This window comes from Botryllus schlosseri, chromosome 4, assembly GCF_051294905.1.
Source record: "Botryllus schlosseri isolate E-star chromosome 4, Bs_hap1, whole genome shotgun sequence".
Lineage (NCBI taxonomy): Eukaryota > Metazoa > Chordata > Ascidiacea > Stolidobranchia > Styelidae > Botryllus > Botryllus schlosseri.
Genome location: NC_137239.1, coordinates 22,166,326 through 22,180,887, shown reverse-complemented (window position 1 = coordinate 22,180,887; position 14,562 = coordinate 22,166,326). Strand labels below are relative to the sequence as shown.

At 39.5% G+C, this 14,562-nt stretch overlaps 1 protein-coding gene across 1 annotated transcript; it reads left to right on the top strand.

The window, feature by feature from the left end:
* Positions 1-849: 849 nt before the first annotated feature.
* LOC145437437 (retinoid-inducible serine carboxypeptidase-like) lies at positions 850-14,404 on the top strand. The gene is made up of 12 exons (XM_080314697.1): positions 850-1,032; positions 2,581-2,771; positions 4,340-4,482; positions 5,441-5,540; positions 5,602-5,676; positions 8,994-9,104; positions 9,523-9,642; positions 11,179-11,293; positions 11,807-11,983; positions 12,046-12,120; positions 13,928-14,014; positions 14,220-14,404. Exons 1-12 carry the CDS (start codon positions 999-1,001, stop codon positions 14,360-14,362), a joined length of 1,371 nt encoding a protein of 456 aa, XP_080170823.1. The 5' UTR covers positions 850-998; the 3' UTR covers positions 14,363-14,404.
* The last annotated feature ends 158 nt before the right edge of the window (positions 14,405-14,562 follow it).

Here is a 14,562-nt window from a genome sequence, read left to right as displayed (position 1 = left end):
TAGGGATGACGCGTCGCAATTATGAAATTTAGAAAGGAATAGAGTTAAGATTATTGCCTCATTGAAAAATTGGAAGTTTCAGTACAAATTAAACTCATCTCGAGTTTAAGAAACATTTTTCTCTCGGGCGGCTGCGCCCCCTTAGGATGCACTCGCGCCCCCAGTTTGAGAAACACTGTTCTAGATTAATATATCGGTATGTCTACGTAACGTCACATGATTTTGGTTATATTCATTCCGATCCTCCTTGAATCGCCAGGATGACTTCACCCACGGAGATACTTTGCTGAATGTCGAAGCTGTACCGAAGCTGTACATCATCAGAGCATTTCTATGATGACTTCAGTGTTCATATACTGTACAGATGTGCACTGTTACAGCCTAACGAGCTCGTAACTGCGTATACATGCGCTTTCGTGATTTAAATGGTAACCGCATGGGATTCCTGTGTTGTAACTCATGTGGTAAGTTAATTTTATAAGGAATCATCACAACAAAATAACCATGACTTCACTGCATTCTTGCCGAATTTCGTATTCACGAATGATGTGTTCATAACGAAAATGAATTAGGCGGACAAATAAAATTATGCAATCAAATCATGTAGGCCTAAGCCCATCGAACTGTCGTGTGACTATAAAACGTATTTGATCAGTGATTCATATGATATATATTTGAGCGATCGCTACAACAAAATTTGCGACATCGCAAATAAAGCACTGTGTTCAGAGTATTGTTAGCATAGAGCAATTTAATACAACTAATGACTTGTCAGCATTTAGCAAATGTGGCATTTAAGCCAAGTAAGGTTTATTTCAGGCGTTATGGAAATCGTATGGTACATTCTGACATGTCCTTAGATATAGTCAGACTAGTGAACTCAAGACGCATGTTACAGTGAATGCAATATAGGTTATTGTTATTTTGTCATTAAAAAATCTGTTTATCAAGGATAGTCAGTTCATTTAACTAGAATCTACAGCCTACCTTTCTAGAGGATGCGCATACTGTTTGGATTACTGACCATTTTGGGTAAGTCATACGTCTGATAGCTGAGGTTTTTTTCCTATATACCAGGTCTTTCAATCTATTAGTTGTTCTCAAAATTCTTCCGTGTGAGAACCTCAGAACCGCATTCGAGCTCTCGTACTTTATGTGGGAGCCACACCAGACTAGAGTTGTGATTACATGACTCCAACAACAAATGAAATGGCCGAATTCAAGAACGAGGGTCGTGGCGCATTTCGAAAAGCTATTATATTGTTTTTCATCACCTACTGCTACATTGTGGTTGCATGACCTGACATAATCAAACCAAAGTCTGTTAAAAGTGTGGATGCCGTCTAAAATCGCGAGTTGCTCACTGAGAAAGAGACGTTAATTTAACTAAAACCTAGTTTAATAACTGATATTCAATAACAAAAGTTGTTAGGCATAAGTGCTGGTATAGGTTACTTTTTTCATACTTGTCATCCACCACTTTCGAATTCTGCAGTATGACTGTTGCTATATACATATTTCGTGGTCGAAATATTGTAAATAATTACATGCGAGGCGATGAAAAGGAATGGCGTCACCAAGTAGAAACTTTAAGGGAGGTATGAGTGCCTTCCGGACACCGGCAACGATACTGCATGCATATATTGCAAGTGTGCTCCGTCTGCCCAGATGTGAATTGCATGCATGGTTCAATAACGGTGCCAATTTACTTCACGATAATTTTTCGTAGCATGCACGTGCGGTATATAGACCTATATAATACTCTTATATTATAAATAAAAATTCCTGCTACTAACTATTTAGTTACCCGATGTACAGGTCGATCGTAATTCTGGACTGTGTCGTTACCATAAGTGAGTAGTGAGTACCCGCGCATAGTTAATCCATTGTTGCTCAATCTAATCTTTTCGACAATTGGCCTTGATATAGAAAAATAGTGATAACACAGTGACATACACAATCTTTCTGGTAGGTGTGAAGGCCACCGTCAATATTGGAACTACATGTAACCAAAGCCGTTGGATTTATTTATAAAATTCGGTATCTGAATACATATAGAATTTCTAAATCGTTCAAGGAAAATAGCGACAGAAAATCTCAAGTTTGTGAAAAGATTTTGTCAAAAATTTCCTCGTGCAAATTCAGCGTATGCGTAATTGCGCATCTTAGTGATGTCAGTGTTTTGTCCCGTCTCGTAATCCCTCCGACCGCAGCTGGAACTTATCAAATTAACTCTTCTAGCATATATAGTAATACCATAAACTAGATTAGAACCAAAATTAGAGCATAGAGACACTTCACAAATTAGCTTAACATTAGAATTACAGTAAAGATACACGTAGCAAATTATACTAGAATTATATTTCCGGCATATCACTCGAATTAGTCTATAACTAGACAACTGGAACTGGAACAGCATTCTAAACTGGCACGCGGGTCGCATGTTGCACTGCACAGTACACACTCTTACCCTATACCTATATATTCTGTTGTCAATTTTCGGTAATATACTTTTCAGATTGAATTTGTCACTCCTACCGGTGTGGTCATTACCGCTGGGTATGATATCTTTTTTCGCAGGTCTGCAACAATGCCGCTGTCAAGTCGATATCATTGAAGTTGACCCGATGGAGGGTATTAGTACCGATTGCGGGTACGTGGAGGTCAGGCCAGGTGCTCACATGTTCTGGCTGCTGTATCACCACGATGAATCGTTCGCGCCAGATTTTTTGGAGCCATTGGATCCGGTTCCTATCTTCATCTGGCTTCAGGTGAGCCGATCTGAAGTCACGTCAAGCTACAATTTCCACGAGATCATGCCTAGATACAGTGGCGGTCTGTAACAAAGTACTACTAGGCTATTTGGTCAGACTATACAAGTATGCTTTACTTACTCCATCCGACACGATAGGGTAATGTTGGAGCGTCCAGCTTTTTGATCGGTAGGCCGTGGGTGAGAACAATGTCGTGGTTACTAACACTGGTATCAGTGGCTTCCACGCTTAGCGCTCAGCAATACGGGGATTGCATGGAGTGGTGGTTCCAGACTTAGAAAGCCTTACAATACTATTTCTTCACCTTCCTTGTCCAGCGGCATACCTACATCATGCACTCATGACCGGTCGGTGTATATGCCCCAAAAACACCACGGAAAAAATTAACGGCGTCCTATTCCTATTCCTCAAGTGCAGGTTTTGATGTTAAATTATAATCCCACTTTTGGTTAACAGTTTCTTTGAGCTAGCGTATTTTTACATAAACTAGTTGTGAGATAGATTTGTATCACTTTAATGTGTGAGTGTCATTTGAAGTGGGCAGAATAGCTCCTGCATCTTGGTAGCGGGCCGTTCTTCCTAAAATAGCGCCTGTTTGTAGTTTTATTGATAGTTTTGCCTCAGTCACAAGACTGCCTCCTGCACTTTTGAAATACGCCGCATGCGATTTACTGCCAAACGCTAGGCTTACCATACGTCCTCTTTTAAGAGGATTTGTCCTCTTTTTTGACTTTTTTGAAAGTGTCCTCGGACTCGGAGGACGCCCTTTTGTCCTCTTTTTGGAGATTTTGTCCTCTTTTTTGAAAATTTAGGTCAGATTTAGAGGAAATTGCGAGTGATATGCCGCAAATTAGCGCAAAAGTGAATCTCCGGCGGGTATTTCGGAGGGAAAAGCGGTGATTTTAGCTCTGAGCGAAAAGAAGACCTTTTTTTTCTTTTTTTTTTTTAGTCATTCAGCGGAAGAGATGACCTTTTATTTTAGTCAACCGATCACGAAGTGGGAAAAATTTACCGGTTTTTGAGAATTCTTCTCCAGTTTTGCATGTCTGAAATTTCTGAAAAAGTGTCCTCTTTTTACATTTCCAAAATATGGTAAGCCTACCAAACGTATATGCGACTCTTGAACAAAATTTACTTCTTGAAATTACTTAAATGAGTACTTTGCAGACCTTGATTTCCAACTTCCACTTGAAGTAGGCTAGTTATTGAAATGTCTTGGAAATTGATACGTCTGCTTTTCATCGCGTGGCCTTTAACGTCTCAAAGTCTACTTCTCCTTCCACTAAGTGCAAAAGCTGACTATACTTTAACTACCCCTATACAGATGGCCCATTGCCCTGTAAATTGTCGTGCTTTCACATGCATCGCTCAGTTGAGATATCATACAAACCCAACAAATTATTAATCTTTATTCTTATTAGATATTATTCTTTATTCTGTATTAGATAGAGGGCATGCCACATGTCACACGGTACATATATCTGCATGTTTATAGCCTTGGATTGCCCTTACTAATTTGTTCATTGGAAGTGTTCTGACATATAATCGCGTGATTCATACATCAGGGTGGTCCAGGAGCATCAGGCGTTGGGTACGGTAATTTCGAAGAGCTGGGACCCCTTTTTCTTAACTTGACAAGACGTCCCACTTCATGGACTGGTCTTGGACATGTCCTATTCATCGATAGTCCTGTTGGGTCCGGATACAGGTAATAATTATTCTAAATATATTAGATTATATTCGTATTTAGTCTTGTGTGAACAGGTGCCTGCTCCTGCTGAAATTTCCGAGTTTAACATTGTCAAATAATTTTAGTTCCTAAGGTCACTATGAGTATGTGATAAAACAGCATTGTGAAAATATTGTCACGGCCTTCAATATACTTATTTCCACCACATGGTCCTAGATAAGAGTAGAAGTAACATGATATAACATGGAGTTATCACTAATATTATTACTTAATAAAATCATATAATGGTGCATATAAAAACACAGTGTCTTTTGCACCACGAGCAAATGAATTTCATCAGCAACACAATCAGAGGTGGTGACAATAGCCCTTGTTGGTACTCAAGTGCAAGCACCAGTATAGCTGTCAATTTCCACTCAATTGGGAGGCAGAAGTAGCGAAGTAGGTGTAGCGATTTCCAAGACAAGTTAAAATTACTTCAAGTCAGAAAAGTACTCAAGTAAGTTTCCAAAAGTAGATTTGGTCAAGAAGTCATGCGACTTCTTTAACAGATAATCGAAGTTGGCGACTTTCGAAATATGCAAGATGCGTCTTCGTGACTAACGTAAAAAAACTGCAATGTCTATGGCCATTCGTAGGTTTTCGAAACTATATTCCGTTACCGCCATGCAGGGACTATCTCACCTAGTCGTTGCGACGGTTTCACTCGTATAAACAAGATGGAAATATATTCCAAAATGTATTTCTGCTTTACTAAATACGAAGTGAAAGAAGTGAGTAGTTTTGCTCTAAAAGTATATTTAAAAAAGAAACAACCGAGTATAAATAGGGAGAGTATGTGATTCAAATCCTACTTGGGTCCTCAGAAAACGTATAGATATACTTTGTTTTTGACCAATTCCGGAAGTAATAGACGATTCGAAACCAAGTCCTGTACCAATCCATTGGGATAGTATCATACGTGGTTATATTGCAGTTATGTGACCAGCGAAGGGGAGTACGCGACAGATATCGATCAAGCAGGACTTGATATGGTGGAATTGATGAGAGGATTTTACAGCAAAACCGGCTTGCAGGTTTCCAAACAAAATTTCCCGTGATCTCCCCAAGTACGCAACATTTCTTGTATGCACACAGGATAGTCCTCTTTACATCTTTTGTGAATCGTATGGAGGAAAAATGGCGTCGGTGTTGGGAAGGGAAATCGTTAAGGTATAGCATGAATACTAGAATTAGTATCTAATCCGTTTGTGGCAGAGCAATGTATAATGATATGCTATACCAACGTGTATTGTGTATATAGCACTATTTGTCTGCCTGTGTGGATGTACACGAAATATCAAATATGTGTACAGGTGGGCTGTTCTAAATACTAATTTATTCAAATTTCACGCAAGATCCCATGAAAATGATGAGTTGCCTTAAAAACGTTGCACATAAAGTGTGGCTCAATTTCAACCGGCAGAAGTTACGTTTTTACAATTTGAAATCTAGACTTAAAAAAAAATTATGGTGGCGATCTTCGTCACTTCGCCATGATCAACAAACAATGTTCGTGAAATTATTGAAAACTTCCAGTTACAGGTCGTATTGCGTAAACTCCCACGACCACCTCCTCGATGGTATTTCTGTAGATAATATTTCCAGCGTTAGAATTGTCAAAACCCTTGGCATATTATTGAATTATGTCAGAGGTCTCAAACTCAAATGTGCTTTCGGGCCAGTTTTCCAGTTTTGACGACGCCGCGGGCCGCAACATTTATAGAGGTGTTCTATGTCTTTCCAAGTAGGCCTTATTTGGCGGGAATGAATTTTCCTATTGAAAGTGAGCCGATCCAGCAGACTGACAGTAAACACACATCGTCAAAATGGGATTTACGTTTGTATCAATTTAGGCCTGGCACGAAAAGAATCATTACATTTATAACTATTTGAATAGAATTGCTGTTGTACTTGATATATATTACCAATAAGATATAGACACCATATGGGCGGACAAATGTATGATGCCATCATAAAAGCTATCGGGTTATAATTTTCAGCTACTATGAATATTTTGAATCCATCAGATTAATAATAGAGACTGATCCGATATCAAAACATTTTTAAGTTGAGCATTGTAATTCCAATCCAGGATTCGGGTATACTTCTGATATGTAGGCTATTAATCTCATGGCCAAATATCTTCAAATATAGGAGCAGAAAAAATACAAATATAATATAAATATATTAATGAATGTGTCCGAGTGATTGAAATGTCGGAACGCCGAACGGCCCATTGCTGTTACATCGTTGGAGCGTACCACTGCGGTACTCGGTACCTTTAATTGGCCTTAATAACATGGTTTAGCGACCAAAGATGTAACTAACAGATTGCCAATGGTTGCCAAAACTATACGTGCTTAGTTAGCGCAATACCAAGCTGCGACCTTCTGATCTATTACTATTCCCCTGATACGCGATTAGTTTGTTGCAATGTTGCGTCCATGGTTTTAACAAATTTACGGCATTCCGAGTCACTCCAAGTCCACTCGAGTCATTTTCATTTTGCCATCGAGTTAGCCCGAGTCTGAGTAATTCTAAGAAAGGTCGCGTCCAAGTCGAACTCACAAATTTCAGTCTAGAATCGTCTAGGGGTCCGGTTTTGTCATCATGAATTGGAAATGTGGCAAAATGTGGCCTGCTTGTCACTTGATATCAACATACATGTAGGCTACACCAGTGGATTTTAATCGGGGATACTACATGGACCCCTTGGTGGTACGAAGCACCAAAGTAGCGGATAGGAAATGCAGTGTACAATTATAACCTATTTAAGGACCAAAAATATTTCGCCAATCGACATAAAGTAGAATATCATTGGGCGATTCTCTCAACTTGAAATGTCGTGTCAAGAGAATTGTGACTTTCAATTTGGGTACCATCCCCTCCGACCAAATAATAATAGGCTAATAATAAAAATAAAACATGACTGCGGAAACGAGTCTGGCCTGCAATTGCAATCAGGAGAGAATGGTCGCTTAAGGCTGTTAGAATCCATAAGTCGAGGGGTGTGAAACCTGCTCGTGCGGGACTATCATAATTCGGCAGGACACATCAAGACCTTCGACGTTTTGATTCACCTGTAACCAAGTAAACTTCATTGCCAAAGAGACTCCTAAAACACATCACGTTGGCCAAACCTTCGATATTGACATCTCTAGTCACTGAAATATCTCCTGTTCCTTATGTCCACAAACGCTGTACCTAAAGCCCTCCGGGTGCCGAAGACCAACAGTAGGGGGCTGCCCAACAAAGTGCTGTTTCTATCCTGTGTGGCGAGATAGCGCAGTGGTATGATCCGCGGCTGCAACACCAATGGGTGCGGGTTCGAGTCCGACCGAGGTCGACTTCCGAATTCCGATTCCTAAGTGTTGGAGGTTTACCTAGGCTCCTCCTCGCCACCTCATCCGCGTCAGCGGTGTCTTACAAAAGCCTAGAGGTGGGCCGTGCTGTAAGTCGGCAGTTACGGAAAATATGAAGTATATCGGCCTGGTGTAAATGACCATAGCAGTCGACAAACACCATGAATACCCCAAAACAAATAAACTATCCTGGGTGTAGGGGGTACAAGACATTTTATTACCCCTTAAGGGGCAGGAGCACTAAAGAGGTTAAGTAACATTGATGCACACAGTCTATAGCAGTGGTTCTCAAAATTTTCAAACAAAATCACGAAACGGTCCCTCACAAAATTAACACTGAACAACAAATTTTATTCCGTTGAGTCAAAGTGACTGGGGCATCCTATTTTTTTAAGACCAGCTAGGATATGCTCCGTTGCGTTTTTAAGAACGCAAGTCCAATATCGTGGATCACATTCAACCCCCCAAACGGTAATATTGGCCCTCATATTGTGATCAAACGACTCTCCGGGGGATGAATCCTTCAGACCCTAATTACCCTTGCGAGTAATTTCATTACTATCCTTTATATAACTGATTTACAAACGGTAGCATATTACGCGATTCAAGAACGATTCGAAATAGCTAACGCCAAAAAGTTATTAAATTGTTATATCGGCTTTGTAAGCTCCAACCAGCGTGCAGTTTTGTAGAGTTAAGGATTCAATGTTGTCAATATTAGATCGTTTGAATTTTTTTGAACTTGCTTCGTGGTCCTAAATAATTGTCTTGTGCGGAAATTCTTGACCGCAGCTCTCAGAGCCGCATGCGGCTCCGATTTAGCCTTCTTGCGGCTGTGATTGACCCCTAAAGCCTAAATAAGAACATACGTCTACACATACGTACAGTCGAGCATTTTGTTTGTATCAGGCATTTTCCTTATTTAAAAGTTCGTTGTCACACGAACCAGAAACTTTCTGGGGTTCGCGCCATCCTACTCTGTCTGTCCAAAATGATGGCTATACTTTGAAGAAATCTCTAATTTCTAGCCCGGTAAGAGCATTCCATGGTTCGGAGACTGATCATCACTGCAATAATATTGGAGTATACTATCTTTATTATACATTGAACATCACTAACCTACAGGCCGTCAATAATGGGACATTGCAAAGCAATTTCAAAGGGGTTGGACTCGGAGATGCTTGGATATCTCCGATGGATTCGGTGAATACCTGGGGTCAATATCTTTACCAGGCGGTGAGTAAAGACTTATTTCCTAGCGTTACGGAGGAGGACATTGCCCCTAAAAGTACACTAAAGTATCTATACTGTGAACAGAAGTCGGCTCATTGCGAGCAAGACACATATAATGACATGTTGTCCTTTAAACACAACTCTTGATCGTGTGGAAATGGTAACGGAATTGAGCATTATGTTTGTAACATATCAGCTCAACTTTCTTGTGAATGCTTCAAACGAATAGCTGTTAACTATATTCACCATTCACATTTTAATAGGTACCCAATGTTAGTTTAAATTAGTTTTCGAAATCCCCGCAATAAAGGAGATGGGATCTATATTAATCATATGTACATCAAATCGCCGACGCATCGATGAACGATAAAAGACTTGAATGTGAGCTTATTTTATGGGAATCACTCGTCTTCCTTTACAGTCTCTCCTTGACCGGAATGGCTTGAGTCAAGTTGAATCATCCGCGGCACGAACGCAGCAGGCTGTAGATGAAGGCAGATGGGATGATGCGACGAGCTTGTGGTACGCCACCGAAATCGCGGTAAGTACCCTCGGATGATGCTATCTCTCAAATGCAGCTAAGCAACATAGATAGATAGATAGATAGATAGATAGATAGATAGATAGATAGATAGATAGATAGATAGATAGATAGATAGATAGATAGATAGATAGATAGATAGATAGATGGATGGATGGATGGATGGATGGATGGATGGATGGATAGATAGATAGATAGATAGATAGATAGATAGATAGATAGATAGATAGATAGATAGATAGATAGATAGATAGATAGATAGATAGATAGATAGATAGATAGATAGATAGATAGATAGATAGATAGATAGATAGATAGATAGATAGATAGATAGATAGATAGATAGATAGATAGATAGATAGATAGATAGATAGATAGATAGATAGATAGATAGATAGATAGATAGATAGATAGATAGATAGATAGATAGATAGATAGATAGATAGATAGATAGATAGATAGATAGATAGATAGATAGATAGATAGATAGATAGATAGATAGATAGATAGATAGATAGATAGATAGATAGATAGATAGATAGATAGATAGATAGATAGATAGATAGATAGATAGATAGATAGATAGATAGATAGATAGATAGATAGATAGATAGATAGATAGATAGATAGATAGATAGATAGATAGATAGATAGATAGATAGATAGATAGATAGATAGATAGATAGATAGATAGATAGATAGATAGATAGATAGATAGATATATGTGCATTTTGTTCTAAGTAGTCAACTGAAACCGCTTGTGCAGCGAGCTAGCCATGATTCGCACTTTCAAGTGGCCAGTTCCTGCATGTGTAGGTGGTACTTATTCAATTCACCATCCCCCCAATATACATATTCCAAGTAGTTAGCGTTGCTTGCTACTCAAGTAGAAAATAAAGAGAAGTCGAAATTTTTCAATTTAATAAAAAGTAAAAGCGGCGATTTGTAAGTCTCGTTAGAACTACGTCAAGTGAAGCATACAAAATGTCTGAAAAGTAGCCTACTCAAATAAGTAAGTAAGTGACTCGATTTGGTCGAAGCGTCACATATTTGAGTCAATACTATATTTAATTGTACATTCAAGTCGTACTGTTGATAACCTGCGAGGTATTCACGACCAACGCGACCAATGAAACTTAAAATTGTGTATTTTCGGTGATAGGGGGAATATTTTGTTCTCTTGTTATGACAATTTCATCAGCAATAGTGATTCCAAACTACTTCCTACTTCAGAATATCAAAAACCGTAAAACGGGTAGTTTTGCGCAACAAACTGATGAGAAGGCATGTAAACGGTAGTAATCTAAAGGCATGGACACATGAACATGTAATGAAAGTAGAACAAAACCTACTTGAGTACTCGGTGAATGTATAGAAGTACTACGTTACTGCCACCTTCGTTAATTATCGCCTCAGCGTGCGAAGGTGTCGGACCTAGCTCCTTAGACGCTGCAATTTGTAGCTCTTCCGGCGTTGCGCACAATTGATGTATGATGCTCGTTGATGTAACCAAAGTTAATACATGTTTATTTCAAGATATTACGGAACACAGATAATGTCGATTTCTACAATATTCTTTATCCTCATCGTCTACCTACCACACCGAAGATGTCGAAAGATGGAAAACACTTCGGATTGAAAGATCATTTGGGTAAGTCTATAGTCGCATCATTAACGTAATTCGTAATACTAAATTTATTGGAATAGCCCTGCTCGCAAGAACGTATCACTCATCTATCTGTGTAAAACGAACAAAGTATACTGTTTATTGTGACAACCTATCGATAAGAATTGTGAACCTGCTGTCCCGTGAGACCGTGGATCAGCTCTTCTGTAAAACTCGTCTGAAGTAATCGTTGCTAGTAATGACTAAACTCGAATTTTCTGACTGCTATAGTCCAGGCAAAATAAATTTACTCGTCATCTAGGTAGGTTCTTGTTGCTGTTGTAAGTGGTGTTCGACTACAATGGCCATATACAAGTTACAACAGGCTGATATTTGTTATTATGATTCCGTATCTCTGCCGAATTGTAGCACGGTCCACTTCTAGAGACACCGCCTACGCAAATCAGATGGCGAGGAGGAGTCTAGATAAACCTCCAGCACTTAGGAAGGGATTCTGGAGTCGACCTCGGTCAACAACACAGGTTCTTCTTCTTTTAGCTGGCCTATTCGATCGACACGTAGCACCATACGCTGTGTACTCTCTGGATGAATTGATGAATGGATACTTCAAAGAGTATCTCGAGATCATACCCGATACTGTAACGTGGGGTGGACAATCCGGTGATGTGTTCAGTGCGATGAACGGCGATTTCATGAAGCCGACCATAGACATTGGTGGGTATCAGTTACTTGGAATGTCGCGGAGTAAACACTGATTTTTCATCTGCCTACTGCAGTCGACGCAAACATCGCGGACGGATACAAGGTGGTGGTATACAACGGAATGCTTGATCTGATTGTTGACACTCCAGGTAATTTCACGAAAAGGCTACACGACTGGTGCGGTGACAAGCTACATTTTAAGGGGTTCATTACCGTACCGCGCAGTATGGTTCTTAAACTGTTTTGTATTTGACCTTCCGCAGTTATATCACCTCTCCTAAAACGATCGAACTTAAGTGTAAACGACATCACTACATAAAAACTTACGCTAATGAGGTGGTTCGTAACCAGTGTTCCACGAAACACAGCGGTTTCAGTGAGACAAGCTCAGGAGTGGTTCCGCGGGGGTCAAAATACACACTCAACTCATATGTATGATTAGTGGTGATACGCCGGCTTTGGTCATCATGGGTTGCACGTAATTACTAATTAGGCCCGACCGCAGTATATAGTCGAATTGTGACTCTTGTGGTGGTAGGCCGTGTGCAGTAGCCTACGCAACAAAGTTTGGAGTTCGAAATCACAACTCCATCCTTCTGAAATGACAATTCTATCCTAGTATATAAGCTCGTTTATAATCAAGCAATTGGTATCGTTCTGTGAAAATTACGTTTTGATGGTTTTGTGCTTTTAGCATTATGTTGATGCACAAGTCAGTGTGGACACCAGTTATCTATGTCAATGTATTAGATGTATGGTTAGATGTGTATTGTGGTACATTTTGTTTTCTATGACCCAGCCAAAACTTTTGGGTTCCGCAAAGGCTTGAAAATTATCATAGGTGTTTCTCGGGGTATTGAAATTTGAGGACTCCTGCGATTAAAAGTAACCCTTCCGTTTACATACCTTTGCAAATTTATGGATCTTTGTAATATCACGCAGTGGCCCATTTATAATCAACCGTGATTATACTCCCTTTTCGTCAGTTCAAAATGCTATATAGCTGACCTCACAAAAGTGATCATAAAGCAGGAGTGTCAAACGTACTGCCCGCGGGCCGCATCCGGCGATTTCATCCGACCCGCGAAGCCATTCTGCGTAGATTGTGGATTTCATGTAGGCCTATTATCCAGCACATTTCTAATAAATGTTGAGAATTTTAGTAAGAAATACAGTAGTTCCATTACAGAATCTCTCAATACAGCAAACGTCGAGCATGTTCATAAGCCACATCTTCACTATCCGACAATGATGGTGTAGTTTTACTTTAGGAGTAAGTCGGTGACATTGACACACAATTTCGAGATGGCACAAAAGAGACACTGAATTCAGAAATTTATGGAAAAAAGTAGTTATTCACAGAAGCGAAAATTCTAGTGCGAAACCGTTATATGCAGGTTTCATGGAGAATATTATAGTTACACCAAAATATAAGTATATATCCGTGGCACTGCTGAATCACTTTTGACACAAAATGTCCTCGGCTTCCAGAGAAACCCGTAACGCGATTTGATGGTGATAAACCAAATTCCAAAGTCCGTGTTTACAGTTAAATCTCCTGTATTCGTCAGATTGCAATTAAAACAACGGAAGCATAGGAACTCATATTGCCGTTGGAGTCAGGGTTTTAACGGCTTGAACTGTATTCAAGAAATCAATCTTGGTATTTTGACAATTCCGTTCATGCTAGAATAGTGCCCTCATAACCCACAATATAATATAATATAATATAATGCGTGACAATAAAGTATTAACTGAGAAACAAGGACAATATAAACGGAAGCATTTTAAAATTCTTTGATCGGCGCTGCGCGCAAGCGATCTGAAGGCATGAATCTGGCCCGCGACATACGTTGAGTTTAATGCCCTAACAGATCATAATCTAAAGCAGCCCAGCATATATTATTATATTCCCATCCCTACCAAGTTCATTCATTTCAATAAACCGTGTTAAAGGTCAAGAATTATGGGTCGAAAGACTTCAGTGGAATCGCACACAGGAGTTTATATCGAAACGTTGGACTCCTCGATACTATAAAGATGGTATGTGAATTCTAATTTTGTATTTATACTTCTTGATACACGTGTTTGGTTATGAAATCGCAATATGGTATATATCATTTCAGGGGTGAACACTGAACATGTTGGTCTATACCTGGAATGATGATCTGATGTATCCACCTACTTACACTCCGAAAATTATGTTTACTACATATACTTATTTAACAGATTTCATGTGTACTTACAGGAGTGGACACTGGTGGCTTTTCGAAAGATTTGGATAATTTCTCTTTCTGGTGGGTTTTGGATGCGGGGCACATGGTTCCAACGGACCAAGGAGAATTTATGTTGTACTTGCTGCATGACACTGTGACGAAAATAATTCCTTGAATATATGTCGTGTGAATAAATAGACGTTCCGGATGCTGTAAATGCCATTCACTTGATTCTTACCTACCTAATAGGCTATATTACCGTAGTTTAAAGACCGTATTCTTTAACGCGTGCTACAGCTACAATATCATAAAGAATAATTCCCCAAATAAAGGACCCATAATAACTAAACTTCCTATAGTCACAACGAGTGCTCA

Coding starts and splice junctions, on each gene's coding strand:
- LOC145437437 (XM_080314697.1), top strand. CDS start 999: ATGCGCATACTGTTTGGATTACTGACCATTTTGG. Junction 5,541..5,601: donor ACAGCAAAACCGGCTTGCAG/GTTTCCAAACAA, acceptor GTATGCACACAG/GATAGTCCTCTTTACATCTT. Junction 9,105..9,522: donor GTCAATATCTTTACCAGGCG/GTGAGTAAAGAC, acceptor CTTCCTTTACAG/TCTCTCCTTGACCGGAATGG.